General features: G+C 39.0%; 1 protein-coding gene across 5 annotated transcripts in view; it reads right to left on the bottom strand.

Moving 5' to 3' along the window:
* VPS13A (vacuolar protein sorting 13 homolog A) overlaps positions 1 to 26549 on the bottom strand; it is a 240710-nt gene that overhangs the window by 203955 nt on the left and 10206 nt on the right. For all 5 annotated transcript variants that reach the window (XR_013541528.1, XR_013541529.1, XM_020787771.3 and 2 more), the window contains exons 2-10: positions 20865 to 20908; positions 15427 to 15469; positions 11530 to 11625; positions 10882 to 10983; positions 9372 to 9478; positions 8192 to 8251; positions 6688 to 6747; positions 4696 to 4776; positions 2504 to 2561 (exon numbers count right to left, since the gene is read on the bottom strand). Coding sequence is in view for 3 of the 5 variants with exons in the window: in XM_020787771.3 (XP_020643430.3) it covers positions 2504 to 2561; positions 4696 to 4776; positions 6688 to 6747; positions 8192 to 8251; positions 9372 to 9478; positions 10882 to 10983; positions 11530 to 11625; positions 15427 to 15469; positions 20865 to 20908 (651 nt within the window). In the remaining 2 variants the exon portion in view is untranslated. The remainder of the gene's footprint in view (positions 1 to 2503; positions 2562 to 4695; positions 4777 to 6687; positions 6748 to 8191; positions 8252 to 9371; positions 9479 to 10881; positions 10984 to 11529; positions 11626 to 15426; positions 15470 to 20864; positions 20909 to 26549) is intronic.

Genomic DNA, 26549 nt, shown 5'->3' with positions numbered 1-26549 from the left:
GATCAGGTCCAGAATTGACCATGGCATAAACAAACAAACAACGTCCATCCAACAAGCAAAGTTTCACTGGTACGAAGGAATAGACCCGGGATGTTAATGAAGGGTTCAGGGGACCCAGCTAAGTGCCCCACGTCTGAGGGTCCATTCAGACATGGGGCAAATCTTTTACTGACGGCGGTAGCGCAGAGCCAGGGTTACACCGCTTAACCAAGCAGCCAGAAGCAAAGTGTCCTGCTCCCCCACAGTACAGGCAGAGATTCTGGGAGCGTCGTCGTGTTTTTTTCCTCGGGATGAGGCGTGGCCGAGCAGCTCCTAACTGCATGGGCTCAGAATCCTCTTATCTAGTGTTGGTGGACGTCAGGGGTGGCTGCAAGGGACGGGAACCGCCCTGTGCTAGGCATCAGCTCTCCAGGCGGCCATCAATGCGAAGGCATAGAGTGATTAGTTCTTGCAGTGTACTGGGTCAATCTACATGTGCCAGCTCATCCAGGATCCCATCAGCCTCCATATATTGGTCCATAAGAGCTGCCTCATTCCATAGTAAGTCTTGATCCAAGAGTCTGAACGCAGTGGAATACTGGGAGACTGAACCCTTACCCTGCTTCAGGGTCCAAATCTTCTTATCAGTAGTAGCTTGCAAGGGATTAGCAAAAGCTGCTGAGATATGTTCCAAAAACGCCCTGGTAATTGGGTAACGGGTGAAGGAGCAAGGAGTAGCCCATTTAGCTGCCTGTCCCTTGAGCAGACTGACTATGAAGCATACCTTGGTTTTGTCCGTGGGAAAGTCTTTGGCACACAGCTCAATATACACTTTACACTGTGCCAGGAATGCTGGAAACTCCTCCACCTTTCCTTCAAACTTTTCAGGAGGAAGCACAGGGCACTTGACCTGGGAAGCAGCGTTGGCTTGGGACTGCAGTTGTTGCTGCTAAAGCTGTGCCACTGTTTGAGTGAGAAACTGCACTTGAGTAAGCACAGCATTCAGCGGATCCGAGCTTTCGCTTGCTTCTCCCTCCATCTTGTGGGGGGAGTGTGGTGGTGGAAGCAATCTGTCACGTTCCCGGGGTTTACAATAGCAGAGTCCGATAAGCCAGTCCTATGTCAGAAATTCAGAGAATGCAGAGCCGATATCCAAATACCAAAGCCAACTCACACTACGTAGTCCAGGCTCAGCGTCCAAAGCCAAAATGCATAATGTAGTCCAGGGTCAGATTCCAAAGCCAAGGGTCCAGAGAACAAGGTATAAGATAGTAAGGAGCTATCAGCATTCTCCTCAGCTACAGTTAACCCCTCAGGTTCTAGATCTTTGGCTTCACTCATGACAAACTTGTTGCTAGCACAGCTTAGTATTTGATCAGACTCTCTGTGCAAACTTCCTACAAATTTTGATCATCAATTCCTACAGGGATGTTTAAGATCTGACAGTGTTTCCCCAAAAATAAGACAGGGTCTTATATTAATTTTTGTTCCAAAAAAAAAATGCATTAGGGCTTATTTTCAGGGGATGTTTTATTTTACATTCATGTCATCTTCTTCTGGTTGCAGCACAATGGTGGAGGGCGTGGTTCCACTTAACTGGGGCTTATTTTAGGGGTAGAGCTTTGTGACGAATGCCTTACGTCTGTCCTGTCACTCATAGCGAAACCTCATTTGCATGAGCCTATGAGAGGACTGGAGGGGCGGGATCAGTTAGACAGTTAAGAGTTTGAGTTAGAGAGAGAGACGAAATAGAGAATGAGAGTGTGGAGGAGAGAAATTGAATAGTCAAGATAGACAGATAGAGAACTGATATTAATACGTTGGTTAAAGTGAATAAAACAAATGAAGAATTGAACGTGTAATCAAAGATAAGAAGTTTAATGAGTGATTCTATACAATGATTAAAAAGAAAATCTGTGATTCAAATTCAGTCTAAATAAACACGTTATGTTGGCAGCAAGTGTCTGATTCAAGTATTGTGAGAATGTGGATAAGGGATATCCACTGGTGGCATCGAATGAAAGAGAAACGTCGCCAGAGTGAAGCCTGGTTTGGGGAAAACAAACAGGGAACACTGGGTGGAACGTCACAGAGGCATTTAAAGAAAATTTCTCTTCTCTTCTAGCACCCATCAGAGATCACAGGAAGATCTTTCCCCATTCTGTTTGCCTTTCCAGATAGTAGAGGAAATAGGTGAGATGAAATTCCACTCATCCCTCTATTTAGTGATCAGGAAACTAAGGGATCCATCTCCTTGCATCCTCACATCACCCTATTCTCTCCGTTTAGTGACTGGAGATAATAGCAGGGTTCCTCCATACACTGCGTGCCTTCCCAACTGCCCTTCTAAGGAAGATTTCAGGAAAGAAAATGGGCTTTAGCAAAAGCCACGTCTCAGGCTACCAGCAGACTGTGTCAAGACCATCTTCAGCCCCACAGTTTCCTCCTTGTTGTAGTTTTACCAAAATCTGGATATAATCACATTATAATCCATGTGCGACTGCAGATATAATGATGAACTTACCAAAACTGTAGCCTTCTGGAATCATGTTACTGCTTGCAACTCCATTTTGTAAGTTGTTCTTTTGGTGAAAAAATAAAGTAAAACTAAAATTTAAAAACTGCATGCTTGCAAAAAAAATTACACTATAAAATAAAATATAATTGAGAAATACTATTCCTAAGAAATACTTTTTCAGCAGCCAACACTCAACCCAAGGTTATGCCTTGTACAAATGCAGTAGTTTTATCATTAGAGTTCTACAGAACAAGTTACAGAACTGTTTAAGTACAGGACTGTATTGTAAAAATGTGATAATCTGTAATACATATACCGTATTTTTCGCTCCATAAGACGCACCTTTCCATAAGACGCACCAATTTTTTAGGAGAAGAAAACAGGAAAATATAATCTGTTTTCTTCGCTCCATAAGACACACAGACTTTCCACCCCCGTTTTGTGGGGAAAAAGTGCGTCTTATGGTGCAAAAAATACGGTAAATAATGTCCTTGTGGTAACAGGTAATTGATATGATTGTGTGGAGTGTTAATTTCTCCATACTATATAAAGTTTTGACTAAGAACCAGAAGTGAGACTCAGATTACATGGCTCTTTATATTTGCTCTGTTTAAATGTATGTCATTCCTGCCCAACCCATGGACATCAAATGTTCTGGAGATGGTCCAAACCAAACCACAGCCTTCAATTAATGCTTTTTTTTCCCTGACCAATCTGTACTTTCCTGCTCAGCAATGATATGAATACTCCCTAAATACTCTGCCTAATCAAATTATTTTCCTCTTCTTGATCTAATAGTTATTGTCAGTCCACACTAGGGATGGACAATACATGACACATGGCCCACAGAGGTCCCCCAACTGACTTCTCTGCTATCCAAATGTCCCATTCAATGTGTGATTGAATTGAATTTGCAATTACAGCAAATGCTCAACTTTCTCCCATTCATCTAAGGAAGTGGAGTTGCTCATGAAAGCTCACATTAAAATATAGCAGTTACTCTTTAAGGTGCGACAACATTTTTGTCTTCTTTCTTTTTCTTTTGTCTTCTAAAACTTTTTCCCATTGCTTTCCACAATCGCTATCTGCATTGCTCAAGTAGCTTCTAGGAGTGATACTCACTTTAGAATCAGGATGCAGAGACACATATACCTTGTTTTCAAGGCTAACAATGCTTATGGGGAGCTTCTCAAAATACAATGAATAATCTTGGTTGAGGTGAAAAACAAATAGTAGAAATAATAGTTTTCTTATGCATATGTCACAAGAAATTAGCAACTCTAGAAGCCCCCAGCATATGAAGGGAAGCCAATTTTTTTCATTAGATCTGTAGAAACTATCCACCCCATTCTGCAAAGAAAGATTGTTTCCTGAAGAATCACTTTGAAAGTTAGAAGATGGAACTCAAACACTATTCCACATAACAAAATAAAAAATATTATAGTGCTTTATCATGAGAATGTAATTGCTATGATGACTGGACACACAGAAGACACCTTAACGAGTTGCATGAAAGAAGGAAGTTTAGCTGATTCAACACCTCTGAACCTGACACAGTATGCCAGACCTGCCAAACTCTACTTCCACTGGATGTTAAAGTGGAGATGGGGAAATTCAGCAGTTTGGGGGCCCAACTGTACTTCTCCAGAGCCTCTCTTAGATTGCACACCCTGACCACCAAATTTGGCAGGATGGCAGAGGCTAAATAAAGTATATTTCTGGGTTTTAAAAAGCACAAACTCTCTTTGAAAACATACCTAGTGTTAACCCACGTCCATATGCTTTATGCACCACAAAATTCAATTGTTATGTGCAACAACAGCCACATAAAGGCTGCATGTTGCCCACACCAATATTAAAGACAAATGACCCCAGTCTTAATTTGCATCGGTTCGTGCTATGGGATGTGAAGCTGAGAGACGTTTACATACGATCCTACACTGAATTGAAATGTATGTTAAAAAGCATAGTAAATACTTCAATAATTAATGCAAATTAAGTATGTATCTATCCAGACAGGGGTTCTTACAAACTAGATAGCACAAGATGTCCATCTGAATGCAACAGAAAGAAAAATAGCAATGCTTCAATCTTATATACTCCAAGTCAAACACATTCAACAAACAAAACTTCCTAATGGAAACTCTTACCTTGAAACAATTTGTGACATTTAATGTGACCAATTATATAACACTCACCAAAGATTCTTTATAATCACCATGGTAGAACATTTGAGACTTCACATTCCAGTAAGCAAAAAAATTGTCCAGTCGAACAAGCTGGGGGGGGGGAGAAAAAATTGTAAAAATCAACTGAACTGCCATCTTCAGTGATCTTGCATCATCAAACAAAAATATTTTATATCAGTAAATGTTTGAGAGGAAAAATCCTCACTAAATCTAAATGCTATTGAAAATGTTGGGTTAAATGTACAGTGGTGCCTCGCATAACCGTTTAACGACGAATCCGCATAGTGATCTGTTTTTTGCGATCGCAATGTTTAGATAGGGTAAACATTGCATTGCGATGATCGGTAAGCGTTTCGCTTACCGATCTTCGCATTGCGATGTTTTTTAAACAGCTGATCGGCGGTTCCAAAATGGCCGCCGGGTGCACAAAATGGCCGCCGCAATCATTTCGCGCAATTTCCTCGCTTACTGAGGCGGCGAAAATGGCTGCTGGATGGAGGATTCCCGCTTAGCGGCAAGTTTTCCCCCCATAGGAACGCATTAAACAAAGTTTAATGCATTCCTATGGGGTTTTTCCATCCGTATAGCGATGTTTCCGGATAGCAACGATTAATCCGGAATGGATTAACGTCGCTATGCGGGGCACCACTGTATGTGTAACAGAACGCTAGCCAATTTAACAGAAGAAACAAGTTGCTTGGCTGCAGGAATGTAGGTGAGCCTATCCAGGAGTGCTCGAAGGAGGAAGACCTGGAGAGAGGAGAATTTAATTTTTAACCAAGGAAGGAGGTTGTATATTTTGACAATTGGGCTGTAACTCAAGAGAAGCTTGTACTCCTCTTTTCTTTATGAATTGTTACTTCGTAATAAAGAACATATCATTTTTATTTCATTCTATAACCACTTGGCCTAATATGTTTAGATCAAGTGGTTACAGAAGTCAAGCCCTTTAAACCAAGGTTATTTTAAAAGTGGCAAGCCTGGGTAAAGGCTGTTCACAGTATGCAATTTGTTTTGGCATGGCAATCTGTTTCACTTTAAGGTTGTACAACAAACAAACAAGTAATAAAGTATTGCATGTTTATTATAGTATGTGTTGTTATGCACTACTAGTCACTTCTTCAGACACTTTCAGGCTGTGATCCTAAAAAAATATTCCAGAATCCTACTTGTGATCTATGTGTGCAGAAGTGAAACTGCATAAATGAGAGCAGCATGTTTCCTCTTATTCACAAGTTGCATCCCTGCCTGTGCTAGTAGTATTCATGGCCATGTACCCAGTCACGTTGTAGCCACACAAACAGGAATGCAACTGGTACTGGTATCTTATTCGTCGTCGTTTAGTCGTTTAGTCGTGTCTGACTCTTCGTGACCCCATGGAGCAGAGCACACCAGGCCCTCCTATCTTCCACTGCCTCCTGGAGTTGTGTCAAATTCATGTTGGTTGCTTCGCAGACACTGTCCAGCCATCTCATCCTTGGTCGTCCCCTTCTCCTCTTGCCGTCACACTTTCCTAACATCAAGGTTTTTTTCCAAGGAGTCTTCTCTTCTCATGAGATGGCCAAAGTACTGGAGCCTCAGCTTCAGGATCTGTCCTTCCAGGGAGCACTCAGGGTCGATTTCCTTTAGAATTAATAGGTTTGTTCTTGCAGTCCAGGGGATTCTCAAGAGCCTCCTCCAGCACCACAATTCAAAGGCATCAATTCTTCGGCGGTCTGCTTTCTTTATGGTCCAGCTCTCACCACCATACATCACGACAGGAAAAACCATAGCTTTGACTATTCAGACTTTTGTTGGCATAGTCTCATTAATCTGTGGCAATTCACTGCTGTGACTTACAAGATTTCACTTACACACCTGTAAATTGCTGGCACAATTCCAGTCATCAAAATAAAGTGTTGAAATTGATGAACTGAGGATAATGGTAATGGTGCTATAGAGTAGCTAAGACTTTAATGCATCAGATATTCATACAAGTTGTATTTCCACCTCGGAATTTACCTTATAGAACAATTTAGTTGTTGCATCTTGTATACACGGATTCCAGTTCTGATCTGAAGTCTAGAAGACAAGCAAGAAATTATCCTGAAATAAGTACTACAATTTGATTATTTTCATTAAAAATACTAATAAAGCTACAGTCTAATTAAAAATAAATAGATAATAGGCAAAATCTTATTCATGGAGGCGTAAGTTAAAGTTACACCCGCACAAATGTGCCAGGCATTAAGCAAAGCAAAAGTGTGCTGCTTATAATATTACCCCATAATGCTTAAAGCACTCTCTGAGCAGTTTATGATTTTTAATTATGCAGGCTACACATTGCTAGCAAGCTGGGTACTCAATGTACCAATCTCAAGAGGATGGAATGCAGAGTGAATCTTGAGCTGACTATCTGAGCAGTTTCAGCTGCAGTACTGCAGTTTAACCACTGAGCCACGAAGCTAACTACAGGGAATTTCACAAACTGATTGTGCAACTAGCCATACAATTTCCATTGCAACCATTGCACAATGCATCAGCAGAAGTGCTTAATGGATAACACTTCCTCTTTGGTGCTACTGTAGCTATCATGGGCATAATGCCAAGTTATATCTGTGTAGCTATGCAAGAGGATTTTGCCCAATAAATAGGAATAAATGTACAAGCATCAAATGAGCATGGTATTTTTCCAGCAACGATCTACAACATGGTTTGTCTGACAAAATGCAATTTCCACTCACTTCACAGTTACCAAATGTACTCTAGTCTGAAGAACAACACACATGCATGTCACCTATATCTATTGTAGTCTGCAAAATTCCTAGTGAAAAATAAGAAAAAAAATCCCATACCCTCCTTTAAAAAGATATATTTTGGTAACTTGATAAATATATATCAATATATATAACTTGATACTATATTAAGTATCTCCTCAGCTGAACAGGGATGTTCATTTAACCTTCTATGCTTCTGACACACTCCTCTCACACTACCCAGCCATTTTATGAATTTTTTCTGTTGGTTTTCTTAATAAAATTATTCAAGGTTGTGCACAATGACCAAAGAACTCCCCTGAAGCACAACTACCTTCAATATATTGCATACAATGCGTATATTATGCTATGCTAAAATTCCTTTTGCATTCAAAATAGACATTTCTGTTTTGTTTTGATTTTTTTATGAGGGTTCTCAGTCACAAACACACCTGCATGCCATGATCACACTGCAAAAGTTTACAGAAAGAACCTTAAAAATATTCAATAAATTGTCTTCTTCAATAGATCTTTTGCATGTGAGGCAGAACATTTCTATAAATACTAAATTTCAGAGACCATAAGTCACCAAAGCAGGGTTCCAACAGTTTTTATATTTCGTTTTCCATCATCTGTTGATTATTTACACCTGAGTTGAGCTACAAATGTAATGACTGTTACAACTTCAAAAACCGCAGAGACAAAGTTCATATTTGAGTAGAAGGCATGGTTTCTTCCCTAAAATTAATAAAAAGATAATGTGGAAGTACCTGTAAACTAAGATTCTGCAGCGAGACACCAAATGACAATGGGTTATCTTTATTTGTGATCTGAAAAAAGAGACTATAGATCAAAAATATTCACTGTAAACAAAAACAGTCTACAAGTTGTGGAAGTTTTACTGTTAAAATGTGGCACAGCATACCTCCTTAAAAACAAAACAAAACAAAACAAAATCAGATGTTAACCAGTCACTGGGTGACAATTTTTCTATATTTAGAATTAACAATTTTGCAATCCATATATTTTGAGAAAAGATAAACTTATGTACATCTTTTAATGGTAAGATCTGATTACCTGATCTTTATATGCCTTTGTTTATATATATATTTAAAAGCAAAGGCATATAAAGATCAGGTAATCAGATCAGGTAATTAAAATATGTACATAAGGTTATCTTTTCTCAATATATATTGAAGAACGTGTTCAGAATAGCTTGACAACATCTCCCCCCACATGCACTCTCCTCCGCACAGCCCCTTCGCACATGCGCGCGAGTGTGTGCCCCCACGAGTGCCCCCACCCCTTCATGCAAGCGCGCGAGCGGAGCCCCACCTTCCCCGCACACAGACCCCGTCCTCCCCCAACCAGTCCGCAGTGACAAAAAGTTTGGGGACCACTGTTTTAGACCATATACCTCAAGAAGGACTTACATCTATTTTGACATGGATATATTATCTAGTAGAAATTAGTAAGGCTCAGTTTCTTCAAGAAACTGAAGAGCAGGTTTTTGCTTTACCTCCCTAGAAGATTTCAAAACATATGGTCAGAGCTTTCAGAAAGGAATCCAACACAAAACCATACAGCAGGTGTGTACAAAAATGTTTACAGCCTTAATACTGCAGCCAAGTTTACAGTTGTGAATAAGAGAACATTAGAATCCCTGTATCCACAGCAAAACAGTTTCACAATCTACTTTGGATACCTGAATCCATGGATACAAGGGAACTCTATATACAAGATATTAGAGGGAGGGATAAAGGCCACAATGGAGTTGGACAAAAACCATAAGGGGTGTCCTTGTATGTTGTAGCAAACTGTAGATAAGTGAATCTGTAGATATCAATCACATGGATACAGGAGTCCTATTACAGAAAATAAGAGGATAGAAATTATCTGTATCTGCAACCATTAGAACTATTTATAAAGATTCCATACACAAATACTTACATCGTCCTCGTATCGAATGTGGATATTGGAAATTTTCAGCTGAAGATTTCTGATAACTTGGGTAATTAATTTTTCCATGAAGGTATCTTGCTTCTCTTCTGGTTTATCTAAATAAAAGGAAATGGATAACTAATGTTAGTAAGCATACACTGATAGGATTTTTAAAAGGGTAGCATTTCCATTCTATGTATTTTAACCACATGCCTAATAATGTGAAAACACTAAATCACGCATACTCTGTATGCTATTTATACCTTTCTAGGTTTAGAAACAAACTTCTAAATATCTCACATAGAAAACACTGGTGCCAATTGTAAAATACAAAAGACTAAGTACATATTAAAATGCATATGAAAAAAATATGGCAGAGCCAACCTTGAATGTCTAGGTGCCAGCCCTCTCTGGGAGAAAAAAACATATTCCCCCTAAAGATGTCATGAGACTTCTGTACTGAGCAAAAACAATGAAAAATTGCAACACAATGCTATCCCTCCCCTGCCTCACTGCTGTGACTCAGAGGAATGGCAGGCTGGCAGTTCCCCAAGATTGCCCTTCCTCCAGAAAAGGGACTATGCTACTGGGCTGCTCAACAAATACATACTTAACCATTTTGCTTAGTGCTATCCTGAAAGTACCACCAAGCACACAAAGAGGAATATGCACATCAAAGTGGAGTTTGCATTTAGTATTATAATCTTACTTGAGGGCTTGTGATTGCATAAATAATTCACTAAGTGGTAAACCAATTTATCTGAATCCATACTGAATAATACCTCTTACGAGATTTTGCAAAGGAGAGGCCAAACCATGACACATTTATCTTTGGAAAAAAACATGTACCACAGTTATAAAATAACTGTAAGCAAAACTTTGAAATATAAACACTTTAAAGTAAATCTAAGTTAAATAATACATAACCACAAATATTAAGAGGCAGCTGCTCAAATTCAGGTGCTCTGGGATTATTTATGTAGACTCATTCTCTGGACTATTTCAGTCTGACTTCACCCCTGCGTTCAGTACAGATACTACTGTGGATATCTTCCTGATGGATAGCATAGGCTGAAAGGAGGACACAGCCTTACAAACTTTCTTGGACATATCAAGAGCTTTTGACATCATCAAACATGACAACTTTATGAATATACTCTCCAGTTTCGTAGTCTGGAATCCCACTAATTCGGTGGCTTCACTCCTACATGAAGAGCTGATCTCATAAGGAGCAGCAAAGGCACTAAAGTTTTGCCCTGTGACAGAGGCACAACAGGAGGAATGCAGTCCCTACTCACCTACCATCATGCTATCTTACCTAGGGTCCAGTTTGCTTTAACTCATTGCTAAATTAAATCTCTAGTATAAATATTCCTATCAGAAGATTTATCTCACTGAATTCAACAGGGCTTATTCCTATGTAAGCATATTTAGTATTCTACTTAAAGTTCATTTTTCTTATGAGTTTTAGCCAAATTCCTGCTCCAAATTAACAAAAAGGCATCTGATTTCTCTTTACCTTGGTCAGCAATCTTCTGTTTTGCATCCTCTATTCTTTGTAGTTCCCTTTGCTTTGCTTCCAATTGTTGTTTTTCTTCTTTTTCTGCATCATATTTAATACCTGACCAAACAGATGAATTTAATGTATTATATCTTTAAAACCATAAAACAATGATAACACAAAGAACCAATTTCTTAAACTTTCTAACAAATGGAACAATTACAGATATGTTCCCAGATCAATGAGGAAGCTAATTTGATAATGTTTTTCAAGCAAAATGCAATACAATATATGCTTTGACTATTTTGCATTTGTACTTAGCCACAAATAAGAACACTATAATGGGAAAACTTCTGTTGCCAGCAATTTAGACATTAATGGCTGTGTGTTGCCTTATTTTGAGGGGACAGCACATTTACATTGTTATACAAGCTGTATACTCACTGCTTTACATTGTAGCCAAGTTTCATTTCTTCAGTGTTGTCACATGAAAGGATATACTAAAATATTTATGAAATGTGAGGGGGTGTACTCACTTCTGTGATATACTATAGCTCATATATCTGAAAATAACTGTATGATTTTTTAAAAGACAGAAATTTTACGCAACCTTTTAAAAAAATTATGTTTAACAACTGTTCCAGTCCACTTTCTTAATGAACTTACTAGCTGTAGGCACTATAAGCAAGTAAACTCCATCTAGGACAGCTTCCACTGGCTGAGTATAAAGATTTTTCCATGGAATCTGCAAATTGAGCTGACCTATAAATATAATAAACAAAAAATATATTAAATTTAAAAATATATGCAACAAATCTTAGTTAACCTCTGTAATGATATTTTTCTACTGTAAAGTAAGATTTATTAAAGTAAGCATTTGATTAGTGAGAAATATAATGGCCTGATATTTCTGTGGTTTTCAAAACACAACCACGGCTGAAGCAGACATACCATCAGATTTGTCACTTGGTACTGTATTTTTTTTACAGAAACATCAAGTGAGAGGTGTTTGATGAATAATGAGATAACTGTACCCAGAAAATTAACTATTTTTTCTATACCAGGGTTCCAGCATGCCACCCCATTCCAACTGGGAAACACCACCGGAGGGTTCACTCCTGAGAGGGTTTTTTGGGAAGGGCATATTTTTGTCAAGAATATGTCAAGAGAAAGACATCCATATGCCCTAAACCACAATTAGGCCTCCACAAAGCTATTTTAAAAACACACACAACTTCCAGGTGACACATCTCCTGCTTAGCACAGGAATCCAGATCAAAGTAGATGTGACAGATGGTTGCCCAGTTTTCTCTTGAATACCTCCAGCATTGCAGTACTCACCACCTCACAAGGTAATTGGCTCCCTTGTTGTGCTGCTCTAACAGAAAGTTTTACCTGATATTCTGCCAAAATCTGGCTTCCTGTAACTTGAGTACGTGTCCTGTACTCTCTGGGATGATGAAGAACAGATCCTGCCCACCTCTTTCAATTTTTTGAAAAATACTATCCTATCTCACCTCAGTCTTCTTTTCTAAATGCTAAACATGTCCAGTTCTACCAGTCTTTCCTCATAGACCTTAGTTTACAGTCCCTGATCATCCTTACTGCTCTCTTTTACACTCGTTTCAAATTGTTTGCATCCTTCTTAAAGTGCAATGTCCAGAACTGTAGTTATATAACTAACAGTTAAATGTTTTATTCATTATTGTTTTAAACTGCCAAGAATAGTGCACTGCACTAGTGGAGCAGCATATAAATAACACTCTTAGCGCTGCAGAGGTGGAAAGGACCCTATGGATTGAACCCAGCCCCTGTCAAGAAGGCACAGTGGGGGAACAAACTCCCAACCTCTGGCTCTGCAGCCAGATAATAAATAAATACATGCATGCATGCATACATACATACTCAATATGAGGCCTGACCAGTGCCAAGTTTAGGGTTGGGTGGAGTGGGGTGAAGACTATACTTCTGTTAATGCGGCCTAAAATACCACTGTCCCTTTTTGCAGCCATATTTTTTGTTGGCTTATATTCAACTTGTGATCTATGACAATTCCAAGATCCTTCTCGGTTGTAGTTTTGCTGAGCTAGGTATCCCTCATCTTGCAACTGTGCAATTGGTTTCTTTTTCCTTTTTCCTTATCCTGAACTCACTCCATCCTGTGTTGTGCTCTTATATAATGACATTGAAAGAACTAAAAATTCTTGGCAAATTTACTGACTGTTGACTTTATTAAATTTTGTTTTGCTTTTCAACCCCTCATAACTTAAAACAAAAAAATCTAAATGAGTTATTTTGAAACACTTTGGTGTGATCCATGTCTGAAAGAAAGGGCCATTCTCACTATCTAAAGACCTAGGCATCAAATTCAGCCATAGGTTCTCATTACAAAAACAGAAACAGGGACTTCAGACTTTAAAGATAACTGAATGACTCTTCTTCAGCATATTTTGGTAAAGGAAAATAAAATTAATTAGCCCTTTTATATTACAGTCTTTTCATTTCATATCACAAAATCATCTCCAAAAGCGATATTTTCACTTTCATGACCAATGAAACAAAACATATAAACATCTTTTTATACATACATAATAAAATGGATAACACATATCACTTAAAATGAGGTTTCAACAGGTGACATGCTGAGCAATTCAAAGCACTACATTACTAAGTAATGAATTTCAACCTACAATGTTTATGTCTACAAACGGTAAACTTTTCTTTAGAAAACAGCACACTGATGATAAACATGGTTCTCTTTGAGGTCTGGCAAGCTCTCAGGCTGAAACAAATGGAAGAGGCAGTACCACATAAACAATGGAGTCTGTTTGCTAATACTGCTAGTCCCTGGAAAATATCATCCTTTTACATTTCAAAATTTCCTTTGTTTTGTCACAGTTGATCTTAGTTGACTGGCAGAGGCCATTTTCTCAATGGCATATAGGATCAATTTCCTACATATATCATCAGGGTATGACTTCCTGGAGCTCAGAATGCACAAGCCTCATAACGTCTAGTCAGTAGTGTGTTGCCTTTGATCACTGCAAGCAAGGCTGCAAGAAACTACATATGTTTTACATGATTTGTAACCTTTGCACCTCACTTCCCTGTTTCATCCAGTGGGTGGGATTGTGCTTCTGGCAACAGGTGGGTTACAAGATTTCAGTCCATATCCATGCACTGCCAATGCATCAGGCTTGCAACAGATTAAGCTATGTCCAGTTGTGACCCCCCAGACATCTCACTAGGCAGAAGTGTCTTGGATCACCACAGGATTTGGTTATCACTATCAGGATTCAAAAAAGAATCCTTTAATCATATTTCAGACAAAATTGCTATGGTTGTTTAGAAGATCAAATAAAACCTCATACATATTTCTCTGAACACTGTAAAAAATCTATGGACAGTGAATCAAGGAAAACAAAAATAAAAGATGAAAGGTATAACAAACAATAAGAATACGTGAATCAGAATTTAAGCAATATTATGGATATATCTGGGAAAGTACCGTATATATGAAAGACAAACCAAACAAAGCAAAAAAAATAAGGGCACACACTCTCCCTCATGTATTAGATGCCACTATTAGACTGCCAATTATAGACTAGATTACTGTGAGGGACTATCTATTGCAAGCTGTACAAAAAGTAGCACAGTAGGGAAAGAAGCCTAATTAATTTGGAAAGAGGGGAATTGCAATTTTTAAACCAGGTGTCAATTATTTTTGGTTCTATAGAATAGAATATATTCTATAGAATATATATACAGGCAAGATATGGATATAACTTAGCAACAGAAGGCAGCACATTCCTAGTCAAAGGAATAATGAATCAATATTTAAACAGCGTGCTGCCGTAATAAAACCAGGGGGGAAAACCTCGAATAATTGGCTAAGTAACAAATAAAAGAATTCTCTGGACACCTAACACTGCTATGTAATTGTTCATATGGTTCAGGTTTGTCACCCAGTCAAAGAACTTGTGGACCTTTTTCTTCTCAAGTAACTGCTATTTTGTTCACTGAGATATGCTGTCAGATAAGCAAGCAATCATACACATTTTATAACATATGATAAATAAAAATTCAAAACATCCATCATTCTACCATATTTTTCCATGTATAAAACAACACTTTTTCCTTAAATAATTAGACAAAAAATTGAGGGTTGTTTTATACATGGAAGGCAGCAGCTTTCCCTGCCTTTTGTGAAGCCGCTGCGTAAAGCAGCCATGAAAGGGTAGCACGCTCGCACCCCTTTGATCCTGAAGCAGCCATGAAAAGGCATCAGGATCAAAAGGGTGCGAGCGTGCTGCCCTTTCATGGCTGCCTTACCCACTTCCTAAGCCCTGTGGGATTTAGGAAGTGAGTAATACAGCTGTGAAAGGGCGGGATGCTCGCACCCCTTTGATCATGAAGCAACCATGAAAGGGTTTTAGGACCAAAGGGGTGTGATTGTGCAAATTTTCAAATTTTCAAATTTGGGGCTTAGAAAAGGGGGAGTTGTCTTATATATTGGGTCATCTTATAAACAGAAAAATATGGTAATTGCAATCCTTAACTTACCAATGTGTCCTGCTTTAACTTTAAATGGTACATCAAACTGATACTGTGAAGACAAATATTTTTAATTGCTTTAGAAAACAATTGTGCTGTATATTAGTAATACAAGCCTTACACATCTCCACAAAGAACACTGTGTATGCTGAAGACCAAGTTTAAAATGAAATACAATGAGACCATTAAATATTGTGGCCAGCAATCTGTTATGGATTTCTAACTGTGCTCTGAACATTGTACAGGCTGTCATGTTATTTGGCAAAGTTTATGTTGCACATCTGATTGTGCACAACCAATTGTACAACCAGCCATACAACAGTTATCTTGCCAAATAGCACAAGTGCTAGCACATTGATAGCTTCATCTATAGAAATCCCCAATTTGATACAGTTTGTCTAATTATAAAGAGGAGATTAAACAGTACAGGTACCAATTATACATTCGGACAAACGCTGGCTCTATGGCTTGGAAATGGGGATGAGCACCATCCCCTAGAGTCGGACATGACGGGACTAAATGTCAAGGGGAATCTTTACGTTTATAACCCCAATAATTGTTTTATGTACAGGATAGAGCCTATGTGGTTTTACATACATAATAAATGCACAATAAAAAGCGTGATTGTGTCTGACTTTATGACCCCTGTGTTACACACATTGTGCTTAAAATATGCATAGAATTAGTGGACTGCAGACTGCCTGTATGCTTAAGAACTCTGGGAGAAAAAAAAACTATGTTCCAGATTATTTATTTATTTATTTCCTTAAAATATTTATTCAAAATATTTTATCTCACCTCTCTCCTTAAAAGGACCCACAGAGGTTTACAGCATAGGAATAGATTTTAAATAGTATTCAAAAGCTAAAAACAGTAATTACAATATGTACTAAAAAGAATTAAACAAGTATATTAAAACCTGCAAATAAAATCAATATTAAAAATAATATTTAAAAAAAACAGAGCACAACAATCCATACAAACCCCCCTCTCAGATGGCCAATCACTAAGGAAAAGAATGCTTGAAGAGAAAGGTATTTGCCTGCTTGAGGAAGGACAGCAAAGATGGACCCAGCCTGGCTTCCTGTGAGACGGCGTTCCAGAGTCTGAGAGAAGCAACAGAGAAAGCCATCCCTTGTGTGCCCACTAAACATGCCTATGAAGGTGGTAGAACTGAGAGAAAATTCTCTCTGGATTATCTTGACACACAAGCAGGCTCATAATGGGATACAGATTCCTTAAGATAGCTTGGACCCAAGCTGTTTAGGGCTTTATACATTTAAACAAGGACTTTGAATTATGCCCAGAAATGACAGTGAGTAGAGCTGCTGTAACAGGAGGTTAGGTGACCCCTGTAAACAGCCTAGTCAGCAATCTGGCTGCTGTACAGTATTTTGGGCCTGCTGAAGTTTCCTGGTACAGTGGTGCCCCGCATAGCGATGATAATCTGTTCCGCATAAATCGTTGCTATCCGGAAACGTCGCTATACGGGGGCAAAAAACCCCTTAGGAACGCATTAAACCCTGTTTAATGCGTTCCTATGGGGGGAAACTCACTGCTAAGCGGAAATCCTCAATCCGGCCGCCATTTTCGCTGCCTCGGTAAGCGAGGAATTGGCGCGAAAATGCTGTGGGCGGCCATTTTCTTGTCCTGGCGGCCATTTTTGAACCACCGATCAGCTGTTGGGGAAACATCGCAATGCGAAGATCGGTAAGTGAAACGCTTACCGATCATCACAATGTGATTTTTCCCCATTCAAAATATCGCAATGCGATCGCAAAAGCTATCACAAAATCCGCATCGCTATGCGGATTCCTCGTTAAACGGGGCACTCGTTATGTGAGGCACCACTGTATTTGTATTTGTCTCCCAGGGAGATGAATATGAATATCACCACCACAGGTGGTGGGCCGATTGGACTGTCTCCCCAGAACCAGACCATCCACTTACTACTTGCAGTGCAGCATGTGGGGATGTTGTCATTCACACCATGCCAACTCTTAAAGTAGCCCAGCAAGGGCTTCCCCGCCTCCCCGTACTGCTAACCACTCAGCAGCTGAGCAGGGAAACTTGTCACCTCACCACCTCGCCAGACTCGTCAGCAGCACAGGGAGGTGGGGAAGCCCTCACCAGGCTATTTCCATGATTGGCTCAATGTGAATGACAACAGCCTCACACACTGCAAGAGGTAAGTGGACAGCCTGGTTCTGGGGGTTGGTGTTCAATTGGCCTGGTCACCTGTGGAGGTGATGTTTGTATGCATTTTCCCTGAGAGATGAATACAAATGTCCCATCTCTATTCCTGGCACTTTCCAGAGGCAGCCTGATATACAGCACATTACAGTAATCCACCTGGGAGGTACCATATTTTTCTGTGTATAAGACACCGCCATGTATAAGATTTCCTCACCCCCCCCCCTTTTCTAACCCAAAATTAAGAAATCTAAGCAGGGCTTAGCAAATGGAGGGGGGAAAGGGATCAAAGCTATCCTACGGCTGCACAATCATTTTGATCTCTCCCTCTGCTCCGTGCAGCCACAGGATTGCTTTGATCCCTGCTTTCCCCTCCACTTGTTTTTGTTCTGTCCTCACCTTATTTCCATGTATAAGACGATCCTCAATTTTTAGTCTAAAGATTTTAGACAAAAGTATCATCTTATACATGGAAAAATACAGTAACTAGGACATCTGTCACCATGACCAGATCAGACCTCTCCAAGAACAAGCACAGCTGGCATTCTAGTTTCAACTGTGAAAAGACGCTTCTGGCCACCATCAAAACTTGGGCATCCAGGCCCAGAGATGAATCCAGAAGCATTCCTAAGCTGCGTATCTGTGCTTTCAGAGGGAGTTTAACCCCATCCAGCACAGGTTGAATCCCTATTCCTTGATCTTCCTTTCAAATAAACAGGAGAACCCCATCTTGCCTAAATTAAGTTTCAGTTTATTCGAACGCACCCATTCCATTACTGATAACAGACACTGATCTAGATCCAAAATAGCTTCCTCAGATTCGGATTCCTGCATTGAGCAGAGTATTAGACTCAACAGCCTTACATTTCCCTTCCAACTTATTCTATGAATCTATTCATCTGTTAAATGGGAAAGATAGAGTCGAGTGTCATTTTCATACTGGTGATACTGAACCCCAAAACTTCAGACAATCTCTCCCAGCAGTTTCATATAGATATTAAAGAGTATAGGAGAGAAAACAGAACCCTGAAGGATCACCCTCTAGCTTCTCCCCAACAAGAAGTACTAGAGCCACTGTAAAACAGTCTGTTTAAGCCCCATCCCAGAGATGGCTCAGAGATGGCCCAGAAGGATACGGCCAATGATATCAAAAGCCACAGAGCGGTCCAGCAGAACCAAGGGGGAAACACTCCTCCTGTCTAGTTCCCAGTGCAGATTATTCACCAGATTATACATAAAGGGTCCACACATAAGCATTGTCTTGATCACACATGCAGTCTATCTGCATATGAGGTTCTGCAGTTTTATACTCGTGCTATTCCTTTTGCATGATTTTAGAAGTCAGAGACCTGTCCTTGTAAGTTACTGGCAATGTTTGCATTAGAATCTACAGGTCATTTTATGCACCAGCAGGTTATGTACATGCAAATAATGCTTACACAATTTTTAAAAATGTTTTATTTATTTTGTCCTGGCTTATAACAGCAAATTATTTACAAATTTAATCACCGGTACTAGGGATATAAAGACAAGGAGAGAGGAACTGAAGGTAGAACTGTTTCATTCTCGGGTTGGATTGTCACCAGGCCTTCCCATATCTAATTTATGGGTTCTGTGTAATGTAAAGATCTGAGACAGAAGATACTTGATCATAACACTGATCAAAGGATCTTATTTGATATTAAGAATGATTTTGTTTATCTGGTATTTATGTGGTTGGAGTAAAAATATGCTTAAAGTTAGTTCTTCTCCTATGTGCTGCTAAGTCAGACCAACTTACAGCAACCCTAACAGGGTTTTTAAGGTGAGTGAGAAATTTAAGGAGTGGCTTTACCAGTTCCACACCTTCAGTGAGTTTCTATGGCTGCCTGGGGATTTGGATCCAGACTCCGTGAATCCTAATTCATCATTCTATCTATGATACCACACTAATAATATCATTTCTGAGCCAGAGATGGACTTAACAATCATTGATTAAGACACAACCACTCCATTCACCTGAAGAAGTGTGCTTGGACACATGAAAGCTTACGCAATATAAAAACTAATTAGTGTTATAGGTACTACATGATTTCTGATGAGAACTGAGCAGTATTTGATTTATTACACACATGCCTTAGTTGCATCCCAGCTGGAATACTGTAACGCACTCTACATGGCCTTTGGAAAGTGTTCAAAAACCTCAATGGGTCCAAAATGTGCAGCCAGACTGCCAACTGAAGCTGGTGATAGGGATCACATAACCCTATTACAGCAGATCCACTGGCTGCCAGTGCATTTCTGGGCAGAATTTACAGTGCCAGTTTTAATTTATAAAGTTGTAAATGGCTCAGGTCCAACCTATCTCAAAGACCCTTATGAGCCTGCCTGGGTTTTTAGATTATCAGAGGATGCCTTTCTCTTGGTCCCACCAACTTCACAGGTGCATCTTGTGGAGAAACAGGAGAAGGCATGTTCTGTTGATGCTCCCAGACTGTAACTTCCTCCCACAGAAGGCCATCTTTGCTATCCTTCCAAAAGCAGGCAAAGACCTTTCTCTTAAGGGAGGCTTTCTTTTAGTGACCGGCTGACTAAGAGAAGTTATTTGTTGATTTATTTATTTATTTGCTTAGTGACTTCCACTACTCTGGGCAGTTAACAATGTATAGACTACCCTGAACCACCACCAAGGCCAATCAAAACCTCAAATACACAACTATCAAATCAAACAATCAAAACCAAAAATTATAGGCTAAGACTCCAACAGATAATCTAGAACAGATGCTGGTGATGTCAAATAGATTCAGATCCCACAGCCATCTCAGGGGATGGATGTCTTTGAATGTTTACCTAAAGAATTGAGTCTTGAGCATCTTCTTGAAACTAGGTAGGAAAGAGGCCCGATGGATCTCCAACAGGAGCCCATTCCATAAAGAGGTTCTTAAAGGGACTGTTATATGTCTTGTTATTTTAATGTGTTTTTAATACTCCTTTTATTTAATTTTTAAATAATTAAAATATTTAATTAAATACAGCTGTTAATTCTTTTTTAACATTGTACGAATTTATTGTTTTAGCTTTTAATATTGTTTTTTTTTTTAATACTGTAAGCCATCTTGGAGGCTTTTTAGAAAAAAGGCAGCATATAAATATATTAAATAAATAAATTCCAAGCTCAAAAGATTTTGAGTAATATCCTAAAATGCTTAATGGTAGTTTTTACTCTGAAGTCAACTTCAGCAACAACAGTTAATACATTTCTGCTTCATACTTACCAGTGCATTTTCTTTTATTTCAAGGTTCTTTAGTGCAACAGCTCCTATTGTGGAAAAGAAAGTGTAATTAGAACACAAGAACTTTATTTTGAATGTTCTGTCTATGTTTTCACAAATCTTGAGAAAAGGATGAACCCACAATCAACAGTGGAACTCTTTGGACCAGTTTGGGGGGCAGGCTCGTGCGCAGTGGTTACCCCTGCACTTGCGGGGTGGGCATGTCATGCTCGCAGGTGCACAAGCACAACCAGCCCACCCAAGCATGACACGCGCATCCACCAGCGCGACATGCCCACCCGCGAACATGACACTCCCACCAGGTGGGGGGCAGGGATCCATCTCCGCAGCCCAGTCTTAGGAAGCCCACAGACTGGCACCAGACCGGAGGTTGGGGACCGCTGTTCTAGGACACTTGCCACATATGTACCGTACCGTGTTTCCCCAAAAATAAGACAGTGTCTTATATTAACTTTTGCTCCAAAAACAAACAAACATTAGGGCTTATTTGCAGGGGATGTTTTGTTTTTTTCATGTACAACATGTAGAACAATCTACATTTACTCAAATACAGTCATGTCATCTTCTTCTGTTCGCTGCACGATGGTGGAAGGTGGGTTTTCACTTAACTGGGGTTTATTTGGGGGTAGCATCCTGAACAATCATACTAGGTTTTATTTTCAGGTTAGGTCTTATTTTCAGGGAAACAGAGTATCTTTCTCCTCTAAACTGTAACATCTTTACCCTTTTTCATTTAACACAATTGTTGGAATTTGTGTTAACATGATTTTTAGAATGTCCTTTCTCTTTCTAACAATGATATTTCTGCCTTTTTTTTGGATAACAGTACCAACTTTTCTTGCCCTTCACAACTGACAAGAAAAGCCTTTTATGTTCTGAAATTGTTAGGTAAAACAACTTGAATTTTTTAAAAACAAAAACAAAGTTTTGCCCCAACCAACATTTAACACCTAAGCAACACTCATGCTGCTAAACTGCTGTTTTATGCTTTTTATCCCAAGGTTTCACTTTTATCAAATCTACTTTTTGAGTTATTCAAATTCTGTTCTAAACACAAATTTTAACATATTATTGATAATAACATACAGAAAGAAAATCAAAGATAGTGTGAAAAATAAAATTAACTGAATAAGGTAGGTCTCCACTCATACTTGCACCTTTAGAAGTAAAGCATACTTTCTAAAAATTTCTTTAAAAAACCCAACATTCATCCATTTTTCTTCTCGGGCAAAAATGAACACATCATCGCCCTGGCCAAAAAGTTACTGTTCCTATTGCAGTGAGAACCAATAATTCTAACCCATTTAGAGTTTGTAAATGGGGCTCATCAAACACTCCACACACAAAGCCTATGTGAACCCAAGATTTGCTGCAGAGAGCTATATACTGTATTTGTTCATTTATAAGACGCACCCATGTATAAGACACCCCTCACTTTTCTAACGCAAAATTTCTTTCATTGCAAGAAAGTGGAGAGGGAAGTGGAAAGGTTCAAAGCGCTCTGATTCCTACTTTCCCTATCCACTTTCTTGCAAGGAAAGTGCTTTCCCCCTACAGTTTCTTTGCAAACAGCTGCTTTACCCCTCCACTTTTGTTGCAAAAAGTGGAGGGGGAAAGCAGCTTTTTGCAATGAAAGTGTAGGGGGAAAGCAGGAAGTGTCATTTTATACAGGGAAAAATACAGTATGTTGGATGGGGTTACACTCCTCCTGGAAATTTGCTGAACTTTTTTCCGCTCAATGCTTCATTTTGGGGATGTCCGCCCTTTCTCATTGCCTCTCTAGCATGTATTCAAGCCGCCTCTATCATCCTGAGAGGCAGCAGGCCTGGTTCCTTGCACAGAAGCTGGGCCTGTTGCCTCTGCACATGTGCCCACCTGTCATCTGAGTGGCTGGTGCATACACAGAGACAGAAGGTCTGACTCCTTGCACAGGATGGCGGCAGCAGTTTTAAAACAAGATAGGGAGGTGATGAGGCAGTGTTTTTTAAAGGATTCATGATAGATTGTGGCTACGGAACCACCATTTTTCTGGTTCATGCCCATCTCCAGTTGCAACATGTATAATACTTCAAAATTGTAAAATAAAAACAACATAAAAGCATCAACAAATACAAAATCAGAATCATAATAAATGAAGAAACCTCAAATGTAAAAAAAATAAAATAAATGCTGCCATCTGCTTACAAAGAAAGCCATTCTGGACATTTCCCATTTTAACATTTGTTTTTAAATTAAGAAGCACTGAAAATAAATAAGAACTTGAAGTCTGTAAAATTCGTACTCTCAAAATATACTTGAATCAATTATGCTCAAAATATACTTAAATGAAGGCAGGATATTTTCTCAGGGCTGTTTATGGTACTTTTTATTCCTTTAAGAAATGTGTCACAGGCTTTGGTGCTGACATGGCTGTGTAATCTTAAAATATGTGTCTAAAATAGCTTACTGGATGTTTAAATTCTGCACAGAAATATATGCCTAGATAATAAACAGCAACTACTCAAATGAAAAAGGAGACATATTTTAAATGAAAATATGAGCATTCTCAATGCATTCTACTACAATCTTCTGTTACTAGAAAAAAGCTAGCAGGAAAGGCTTTGCTCAGCTGCAGGTCTCATCCACCGGAGACTCTACAACCATTTTCAAAAGAATATTTTAAAATTCATGCATTAAAGAAATACAAGTTCAGAAATGTAGAAACAGAAATATTTTAAAAGATTAATAATGAGGAATACACTCAGCTATATATTATCCTTTCTATAAAATGGATAACTTTCTGTTTGTACATTCTCACTTAGAAAATAATTCAGGTCCCAAAAATCTTAACTTCCCCCCACAAGATAATAGCCACAGTGTAGTTAAGCTTTAAAACAGACAAAAATTACACTGCAAATGTTTTATTCGGTTATGCATGATACAAAGACATTGCTACAGGTCACAGTATACGTGTGCATCACTTCAGTTTTGTTTGTTTTTTAAAACAAAGCAACAAAATAATTGTTGCTTTAAATCAGGACTGCCAAATTGATCTCTATCTCAGCATAACAACCACACACAAAAAGATAGGTAGCCACATTGGTCCAACTGACAAGAAATCCCAAAGGCAATAGGACCAACAAAAGTATTACAATAGTGAACAAATTTTTAACATCCTCAGAAATTTTCATCTGGCTTGACATTAACAAAAAACACGAATAAAGAAGTTAAAAACTGACTATGTCGCATCTGTGATCAGGGTCCTAGGTTGAGAAGGAAGCTTTAGTAAAACTGTCCTGGATAATCACACGTTATCAAGAAACAAAGACAGTTCGTATCAACATACACATAAATGTCTGGGTGCAAAAAAGAGCAAATGCAAGTATGTGAATACACAACGTATTAGCTATTCCACCCAATTTTCTATCATCTGCAAATCTGACAAGCATTCTCTACACCCCCTCATCCATTAATAATAATACTGAAGAGCACCGGGCCCAGGACTGAGCCTTGGGGTAATTCACAGACAACATCCAATGTAACCTTTAAGTCTTAAAAAACATTCAGCATCACTACTGTACAGTCAGTCAGTAAGTCAGTCTTTATTGTTTTGACCACTTTGGTCATCCAACTTCCACAAATTTAATACATAGGTATAAATATAAATGTATACACAAGCTTGGTGCGAGCTGAACATCCACAGAGGTAGCAAATGTACAAATACAAATACATACTTTGCAAAATGCTGGATTAAAAACATAATACAAGAGGATTAAAATGTACACATATTTCAGTTTTAAAAGCCAAGTCATTTCAGGTGGGTCTTCAGATGGGGTATGAGGTATTCCCACAACATAAAAAGTTATTATAGCCACTGGCCTTTAAAACCATGAATATATACATATACATTAGAATGCAAAATAAAATGATACAACAATAGTAAGGTTGTACATCTGATAACTATATAGACACTAATCAGCTTCATATTCTATACTATATCCCAAGTACTTCCTATTCTATCCTTATTATTTAGCCAGTTATCCCTTTGTTTTATCGGCAGCCATCCACATTTGGCCACTCTGTTTGTTACCTCTTTATTCTTATCCTCCCAAAAGCTTCTGAAGGCATTCCTTTCTATCTTTGCCTTTCAAGGAAGGTATACTAGGTTTTATGAACCATTCCCAGATCTGCTCATAAAATTTACACTCTAGGATGACATGACTCAGTGTCTTTATAGTCACCTGACCACATACACACAGCCGACTCTCGTAGGGGGTATTATCGTATCTTCCCAGCAACATCGCAGATGGCAACAAGTCCATGTGCAATAACATAAAGGCCCTTCTAGTTTCAGGATATTCTAAATCATTTAAGTACGGCATTGGTCGCAATCTATTCAAGGGGTTTATTTTAATAACTACTTTGGCCTTGTTTATATGTTGTCTTTCTATATCGAAGATCCTTTGCTTAATCAAATTTTTTGCCTGGATCATATTCATTGACAATAGGTAATGTTGTGAAAATCCATAATACCCCAGCTTATGTTCCAGCGTTTTTCACCATGTGGTGACAAAGCAATCTTGCAATGTCAAATGGACTAGCCCTGAGGTACTATGATTCGATTTTAGCCAATATGTTACAGCAGCTATCCATAGCCTGGCCTCAACAGTTACTAGCCCAGCTTCCAGCCTTATGGCTGTGTTTGATGCACTTGTAGGAAGCTGTAATATGTGTTGTTTAGTCATTTAGTTGTGTCCGACTCTTCGTGACCTCATGGACCAGAGCATGCCAGGCCCTCCTGTCTTCCACTGCCTCCCAGAATTGCGTTAAATTCCTGATAAGACTATTATAATCTAACTCCAGATAGAATAGACAGAATCACTGGCCTTTCCTTGGAAGAGTTTTTACTCTGTACGGATCCTAAGTGTATTATACAACATGACAATATTAGATTTCTTTATATCCTCCCTTATCTGGGTCTTTGGTAATTCCATTTTATATTGGGGGTTATTCCTGGTGTCATTTCTATCCTTCTTTGCTGCAATCACCTTTTTCGGCTATTTGAGAGAAGGACTAGAACAGTCAGCTGTATCCAAGAGTTTGAAAAGTGGCCCAAAATTGATACTCTTCCTTGAGTTCCTACTCTTTCCTCTTGGTAGAGTTACTTTCTTTCTACCACCCTTGTTATATCTACCCTTATTTTCGCCCAGCTTCGTTCTTGGATCACACTTACCGGAGACCTTACTACCCATAATTTTAGGCAAATCCAATGACACTCCTTCAATATCCTCCATAGATCGATTTAAGTTATCCATCACTACTTACTACACAGGGAGGTTGGTTATTGCCCTCTACATGCTTCTTAGAGAGATTTGGAGAAAGAGAAGACTCCCTGGAAAAGATCCTGATGTTGGGAAAGTGTGAAGGCAAGAGGAAAAGGTGACAAGAGAGGACGAGATTGTTGGACAGTGTCATCGAAGCTACCAACATGAACTTCACTCAACTCTAATTTGTGGATGTCGGACCCTTCATTGGTATTACAATGATGCTCATTGGCAGTCCTATAGATGTTATTCTCTGGCATGGGGCATTGATGTACATCATCAATGAATTCCATCAATTCACAACCATTATCCTGATCATTACAGCTTTTTGACTCCTTGTTTCATTCAGGACCCAGGGCGGGGG

The sequence above is a fragment of the Pogona vitticeps genome, chromosome 2 (assembly GCF_051106095.1).
Source record: "Pogona vitticeps strain Pit_001003342236 chromosome 2, PviZW2.1, whole genome shotgun sequence".
NCBI classification, from domain to species: Eukaryota; Metazoa; Chordata; class Lepidosauria; order Squamata; family Agamidae; genus Pogona; species Pogona vitticeps.
This window is presented reverse-complemented; position numbering and strand designations above follow the sequence as displayed.